Below are 7,668 nucleotides of genomic sequence, written 5' to 3'. Positions count from 1 at the left end.
ACTGGTGAGTAAGTCAGATAGTGTCGAACACTACGTGAGAGAAAGTGGTGCAATTGCGTGGCCACTGCGTAAAGTCCCTTTCAATGTGGATGAGTTTGAGTTACTTTCTTTCCAAGTTGGAACAAACAAGAAATCCAAAACGATCGAGCACCAAGTCTACATCACTCACGTGGTCTTTTGTCCTATCACTTCTGCCGTCCATTCATCATGGCTTTATAGTACTAATTCGATCGAATTATCTCACTTACAAGTTACAAAGATTTTTTTGATTTTGGATTTAATAAAAATGCCCATCTGTTATGTTATGTTATGTCATGTGGGATTTTCCGCACCGCCATATATTTTTACCAATGATTCTGAACTAAGATGGAATTGGATTTATAAGATTATGTATACCAACTTGTTTCATGTTCATGTTCATGTTCTTAGCCAACCTTCTTGTAATTGATTGAACTGATCAAGCAATAAAATAAGAACCAAATCCAAACATTATAGTCGAGTATGTATTTGGAGAGACGGTAGACTCTGAATTTGAACCATACATTTAAATATTAATCGACTTGATCATAAACCGTTTGAAATTAGAATATTTGCAAGCATCTATACTTTTATGTATAAAAATCTATACCACTGAGAGTCAAAATGTGCTAGACCACTACTGTTAAGCAAAAAGAACTTTACGTACTTAATATTAAAACACCCAAATGAAAAAAGTAGGAAAGGTTTTGGATCAGCTCAACTCTAATTAGTATTTTTGCTTCAACAGATATCTTTTGCAGAACTTTTTACCCAAAAGGAGAATATTAATTCTTAACATCATCAACTCAACCCCATAATCAGCCACTTGCCCCTCCAGAAAATTCAAAATTCTTTACAAAAGTTAGGCTCTACTACAACGACACATTCGCATTGCCAACCAAATCACTCTTGACTTGAACATCTTTGTTTTCTTGTGTCTGCAGATCATCATCCTCCTCCTCCTTGGCGGCACCAATCTCCTTAATTTCTTCAGCTGTTTTCTTAGCTGCTTCTTCCTTGGCTTCTTCAAGAGCTTGAATGAAATTTGAAAGACATCTCTCTGGATCATCTTGTGGGGACTTAGGCATGAGATTCTCTGCTACATCAGCAGGGGTCATTTTGACCTCCCCCATCAGCCTCTGAATTGTATCAAACATTTGATGTGTTTCAAGCTTCAGATAGTTCTTTGCCAGAACTTTGAACCCATCAAAACTGCAAAAAGAAAGCTCAATATGTTTGTCCATTCTGCCCCTCCTGATGAGGGCAGGATCAAGCTTCTCAACATAGTTTGTGGTGAACACAACAAGTCTCTCACCACCACAAGCAGACCAAAGCCCATCAATGAAATTCAACAGCCCAGAAAGAGTGACCTTGCTGCTGCCATGACCCTCTTCTTTTGGTTCCTTAATTCTCTCCTTACTGGACTTAGTTTCATCTTCCAAAGAAGATTTGTCTGCTTTCTTCTTCCTCTGGCCTGTAAGATCAAGTGAGCAGTCAATATCCTCAATCACAATTATAGACTTACTTGTGGTCTCAATCAAAAGCTTCCTAAGCTCTGTGTTGTCCTTGACAGCAGTGAGCTCAAGATCGTAAACATCATAACCCAACAAATTAGCCATTGCAGCAATCATGGTAGATTTCCCAGTCCCTGGTGGCCCATAAAGCAAATAACCCCTCTTCCAAGCCTTGCCAATTCTTGCATAAAAATCCTTGCTTTTGCTGAAAGTCACCAAATCTTCAATGATCTCCCTCTTCTTCTCTGGCTCCAATGCCATTGTTTCAAAAGTAGCTGGATGCTCAAACACTATGTGGCTCCACATGGTCTGCTTGTAGCTAGGCCATTTGTATCCAGGACTATTTGTGTAAAGCTTCCTCTGCCTATTTTTCACCCTGATTTCCTTCCCTTCCCTCACCACATGGTCTAAATAAGACTCTGTAATTATATCCCTGTACTTCTTGTGAAAAGTGAGCTTGTAAAACCTCTTCTCCTGCTCTGGATAGTAAGACATTGACATTGATCTCCCTGGAGACACAGATTTGGACAAAACCCACCAAATCTTAGCACCCTGAAAATCATCTGTAACTCTCTCGTACTCATCCATGCTCAAAACCAAGTTGCTGCTGTCTTTGACCATCTCTGCCTTGAGCCTCTTGGCGCTCTTTGAAGTGTTGTTGCTGAGATAGGCTTCCACGGCAGAATAGGCCTCGCTTCTCTTAAGCCTCTCCCCAGTGAACTCATGGATGGAGATTTTGATGTAGGGGTAGAAGTAGCCCATGATTCTGTGTGAGTATTTCTCAAAGAACCTACGAAGCTCGTAGGGGCAGTACTGGCGGATGATTGCCCAAACGAACATGAAGCTGGCTAAAGTTGAGCCCATTGTTGCCCACATCTGGGTCATTGTTGATGATGGCAGGGGCATCATTTTTCTGGCTTGGTTTTGTGGTTCTTGAGTTGAAGTGAATAGGATTTAGATTTTATGGTACTTGTGTTGGTGTTTTGATAAGACTCTTTGGGATTTCTATTGGCTATGGACTAGACCTTTTCTTCTTCATGGCTTTTGTGTTTGATTTTGAGTCGGACTGTAAACCAAGGGTAGGTAGATAATGAGAGAAGAATTGAGTTTATAAGCAAGACTAGTACTAAAAGGAACCATATTTCTATATCACATTAGCCTAAGAAGATTATTTGTGGAGAGTCTCTTTCTTTCGTGGAATCACAGTCTGACACGTATATAAAAATAACTTTAAAAAAATTAAATTATAATACAAATTTAAGCGCTGGCACCAAGTTGTGATTTACAGTTAAGAGAAATAATTCATTGTAGGTAAAAAAAATACTGAATTGTGATTTACAATAATTAAATGATCATATGATATTGATATATTTAATAAATGACATTACTTGGTGATCTAATATGGTCAAAATGTGAACCTTTTTAATCACTTTTCTATAAACAAATAACGAAAAGCAAGGGAAATTATGTAAACGAATTGGAAAAGAACAAGATTACAAAGAGAGAGATGGGAGATTAAAACAAGAGAAATGCTAGCAACTTTCTCTCTAACCTTCTCTTTTGGACATTCTTCATTTTTTACTTGACATGTGTCATTCTGCTTACACTTAAAACAATGTCATTAAATATTGTACAAACTTGTGATACTAGGATGAGATTGATTGGTCATTGGTGGGGCTACGTGGAGTGTGGACCAGATTAAAGTACAGAAATTGCATGGGATGGGAGGTGACTAATCCATCAATTATTGAACACGTGTCACGCACATAAGACACCCCGAGGAAGAAAGTGGGTCTGCGCATGGGATTAGAAATATTTGGGTGACTTCGATTATTAAACAAAATGACAACTTTTTGCCCTGTAGCTATACGTTTTCCTCTTTTCTGGAAAATCATCTTTTAACTAATGAGACTTTGGATATTCCATAGTTTGATGTAAAGGAATTGACATTCTTTATCTACATTAACAACCACATAAATTGGTTAAGAGCATTCCTTGCACTCGAGATATTAGGTTCGATTTCCCTCTCCCTATTGCTTGTATCACCTGAAAAAAAAACAAAATTAAGGAGTTGTCTATGGGTGAACTATAGATTGTTTGGTTGATCACTCGAACAGAACCTCACCCCAAAATCCCATCATGCAATTTGCACACACAATCTGTTTACTTGTAAGTTGCAATTAGCAAAAGTGACGTGGACCGTCGAGGAACCAATTTTTTCTCATGGTTTGGAAATCATCCACGCAAGTATATGACTGCCGTTAATTGTTGTTCATAGACAAAGTCTATTTATGCTCAAATCAATGTCTGGTTGGTGCGTGGAAACATGATTGAATTTGAGACGAGACGACCTTGCATTTCTTTCTGTCATGTAACCATCAACTTACTTGGCTTCATCATGATGATTGTGAATGAGATGAGATTCTCTGCCCCTTCAAAACTCATATATCTTTGGTTCAGATCAAACATTTGATGCTTTTTAAGATTCAACTTGATGATTCTTTGCAAGCATTTCCAACTTGTAAATAATCATGAAAACTTTTACTGTCTTCTTTTGCCAAGTCTTCTCATGGGGTTGGTTTGGTTAACTTCCTTGGTTGGGTTGAAGAAGATGATGAATGGTTCAGTAATATGACGTCACTCACAAGGCTCTGTGGCAGGCCAGTTTCCCAACAAGAAGTACATTGAGTTTGAGAGGTGACACAGAAGAAAAATTGTAGACCAGTTCAAATTTGGTTTCTATATTCTAAGCAATTTCTCTCTCTTTTTACCCAATTTTGAGGTACATGAAGACTTGAGGGAGCTCTCTCCTTTTCCCCCAACCTTGAAATTATTGGACTGGTCATGCTTGCCTTTGTAGCACAATAATTTGCTCGTGAATGAAATCACAGAAATTGTCCATTGCTATAGAAAATTTTGTAATTTTGTGGAAGATGAAGAGTTTCTTCCAAAAGGGGTTGGGGGTTTATGGTAATTCACCCACAATAATTCAAGATAGCAACTTCACTAGATGAATGGTTCCATGCCAATACAAGGGTGAGGGCCCTTTTACAAACTGATTTAGAGGGGAAAACTTCCATGAGTCATATTCAACTATATTCTCTATCAAAGACTATGAGGTGGAGGGAAAGCCTGTTCTATTTACATGGGAAGTAAAAATAGAACAAGGAAAAGAGCAGAAAGAATTCCTATTACCTTCATTTCCTTCATCAAAAGAAGGAAGAAGCATTCAATTGTTTTCGATGCTGCATCTGTTATTGATAGCTATCACCTTCAACCAGTTTTAGTTGCAGAGATTCTTCACATCTTCCTCCTTGGCAAACCAGTTCGGTATTAGCCGTGGCAGATGAGGATACAAGTCTTTGTAGGAATTCTTGATTGTCCCTTCAGCCACTCTAGTAGCAAGCGAAATATCTGCAATAAAATGGAACTTAGTATAGGCTTTTGCAAGAGGATGAATAAATAGGTACCACAGCTTTCTAACCTTTAAAAGTCCTTTTGTCATCCGATAGTTGGGTTATGATGTATATAACTGCAGCTGCCACCGATATCGGGCTCCTCCTGTAGAAGTGAGAGGGCATTACTTATATTAACTTGAAAAGAAACCATCAACACTAATGCTTCAAAAATTTTGAAATATAGGGATTTGGTTGTATGTTCTGAATTTTAATATACTTCAAGATCCAAAATTTCAATTGGAAAAAAGGAAAGTTCTTAGTCTAATTAAAACACTGATGAAGGCATGGATTTGGTTTGGATATCATATTTCTCCTCAGCCTAACATTTATAACATCCCTTATTTAAATTCATGCATAAACATCTAAGGAGACTCTCTCCTCTTGTGCAGTTATAGCATAAATATAATATTTTGATTTCTAGCAAACATAGCACGGCCAACAACAAGATCTAACCTTATGACAAGGTCTTCAGATTTCTGCACAGTTTCTTGGGCAGCCTTGACTTCCAGATTCTTCATTCCAAGATTGGAGCAAAAACGTCTCTATATATAAAAGAGGGAAAAAATTATGTTATAATGCGAAACACATCTCTAACAAGAAAGTTAAACATTGAGATACATATAGACGCAATGTATGTAATGAAGAGAGCTCATGTAGCAAACTCACCAGATAGTCTCCAGCATGAATAGTTCCTATTTCCTGACCTATCTCAACCTCAAGGTGTTTCCAAATGAACTCTTTGGCCCGCCCAATTTCTTTCTTGCTAGCTCCACTGACTGCGGAGCATATTTCTGTTTAAACCCACAAGTTTAGCAACTCCCATGCTCACAAGAAATACAAAACAAGTCACCCATTATTAACACGAAAATGTCCTCATACCTTTCACAGTACGAGGCTTATTTTCTTGTCTGCAGGCAATGTAGAGGCAAGCAGCCACAACTGCATCTTGATTGCGTCCTCTCAGAGGTCTTTGATCTTCCACCTTCTTATATATCTCATTGGCTCGATCCTGGTAATCAGAATAACAAAACCATAAATATCACATCATAGTTCTAAAGCAAGAAATGATGCATCAAAAACACATACCAAAAAAAAAATTGTAACTTCAATTGAAGCATTAATCATGTTCGAATCATCAATAAACACTAACACAGATTAAAGCATTTCCTTTTTCTATTGTAAATCAAAATACCAAATTGACAATTTGAAAACAAACCAATTACATAAGCATAATGGAAATTATGGTAAAGATACTGATATACCTTTATGGTTGTGACAAGCCCCAACCTGCAGTGACACATAAACTGGCATCAGTTATGTTCAAAATCGACACTGTTCATGAATAATGACGCAAGAAATCATAAAAGTTTCTTCCTTTTTAACTTTTTAGTGTCAAAGTTTTAGTCTTTCATTTTCCTTCGCTTTCCCAGCAACCAAACAGCAATTAACACAACATTTAACTAAAAGTCCAAACCAATCAAAACGAACCTGTCGGCCATAATAGCAATAGCACTGAAGATGTTGAGAAGATGACGGTCGGGTTTAGAGGCGCGGCTCTGCCACCTGCCGACGGAGGACGGCAAGGCATTGGAGGAAGCGCCGTTGCTGGGACCTGCGATAACGGTGGAAAGCCCACCGTCGGCCAAAAGCGGGTTAACAGGTCCGCCGACCCGGTTCGGATCGTTGCCGTTGGACTCGTCGGCGAAGGAGCGCCACTCGGAAGTCTCGTCGACGGAGCGAGACTCCAGCACGAGCCCGCACTCCGAGCATATCGTGTCGCCCGCTGAGTGGTCGAACACAACCTCCGTCAGCATGTTACAGTCGCGGCAAAATATGTCCGACATTCCACAAATGTTTTTTTCTTTCTCCTCTGACTTTTCTTTGGGATTTTGTCTTGTCTGTTTCTGATTGACCGTTATAATTTTTCTGTTTTCGTTTTTGGGGTTGTTTACAGTGAGCACTGTAAAATGTTGTGAGCAGTAACGGATGGTTTTATATATACATTGGAAGGGAAGGAAGAATGAGGGTGAAATTGGAATTTTGGATCTGCCTTTCTTTTGCAGGGGTGAGTTGGTGAGTGCTGGCCGTTGGGTTTGATAGGGCTAATGGCTTGATATGGGAATTTGATAGAAATAGGTTCAATGAACAAATTTAACTTGTTTAGAGAATTTGGGATGTAATTCAATAGCATATCCAATTTAAGATATTGATTTTCATGCAATCTATATATAATACTTAGTTTACTCTTTAGTTTGACTCTTATGTACGAATGATTATCGATGAAAGTAACTTCACGTGACATGTCAGCACGATATTTCGACAAACCGCGTGTTGTCACCTTCATGTCATTCTAATAAGTATTGGAATTGTTCTAATTCCTAACTTTCCATCTATATACTAACACATGGGTATTTCAATTATTTTCTCCTTCATTTACTAACATGTAAAGGATAAAAAGTTATGTGAGTTCCACATTAAACTTCTTTATCTAAGACCTGAAACAATGAATTAGATTGAATATGTGAAGTAATTGATCTCGTACACATTTATTCTTTCCCGAATACAAGTGAGAATGTCATTAGAGTCCAAATATCCCTCTACGCAATTGGCAAAGTAAATTGACAAAAGAGCACCGCCAGTAGCCCTAGTGGTTTTAGATTTCTTATTTATTTGTTCAT

General features: G+C 38.2%; 1 protein-coding gene and 1 pseudogene across 2 annotated transcripts; both read right to left on the bottom strand.

Moving 5' to 3' along the window:
• Window positions 1–661: 661 nt before the first annotated feature.
• LOC103338257 (AAA-ATPase ASD, mitochondrial pseudogene) lies at window positions 662–2,636 on the bottom strand (annotated as a pseudogene). The gene has a single exon (XR_016122305.1). The product of XR_016122305.1 is annotated as an AAA-ATPase ASD, mitochondrial pseudogene (transcript).
• Window positions 2,637–4,517: 1,881 nt separating this feature from the next.
• Window positions 4,518–7,060, bottom strand: LOC103338258 (transcription initiation factor IIB-like). Its single transcript, XM_008241447.3, has 7 exons — window positions 6,479–7,060; window positions 6,253–6,277; window positions 5,870–5,999; window positions 5,657–5,781; window positions 5,444–5,532; window positions 5,017–5,093; window positions 4,518–4,946 (listed from the first exon to the last, which is right to left on the bottom strand). The coding sequence occupies exons 1-7, from the start codon at window positions 6,832–6,834 to the stop codon at window positions 4,816–4,818; spliced, it is 933 nt and encodes a 310-aa protein (XP_008239669.1). The 5' UTR covers window positions 6,835–7,060; the 3' UTR covers window positions 4,518–4,815.
• Window positions 7,061–7,668: the final 608 nt, after the last annotated feature.

The sequence above is a fragment of the Prunus mume genome, linkage group LG7 (assembly GCF_029339155.1).
Source record: "Prunus mume cultivar Tortuosa linkage group LG7, ASM2933915v1, whole genome shotgun sequence".
Lineage (NCBI taxonomy): Eukaryota > Viridiplantae > Streptophyta > Magnoliopsida > Rosales > Rosaceae > Prunus > Prunus mume.
Note: the sequence above shows the minus strand (reverse complement) of the source record. Positions and strands in the feature narration are given on the sequence as shown.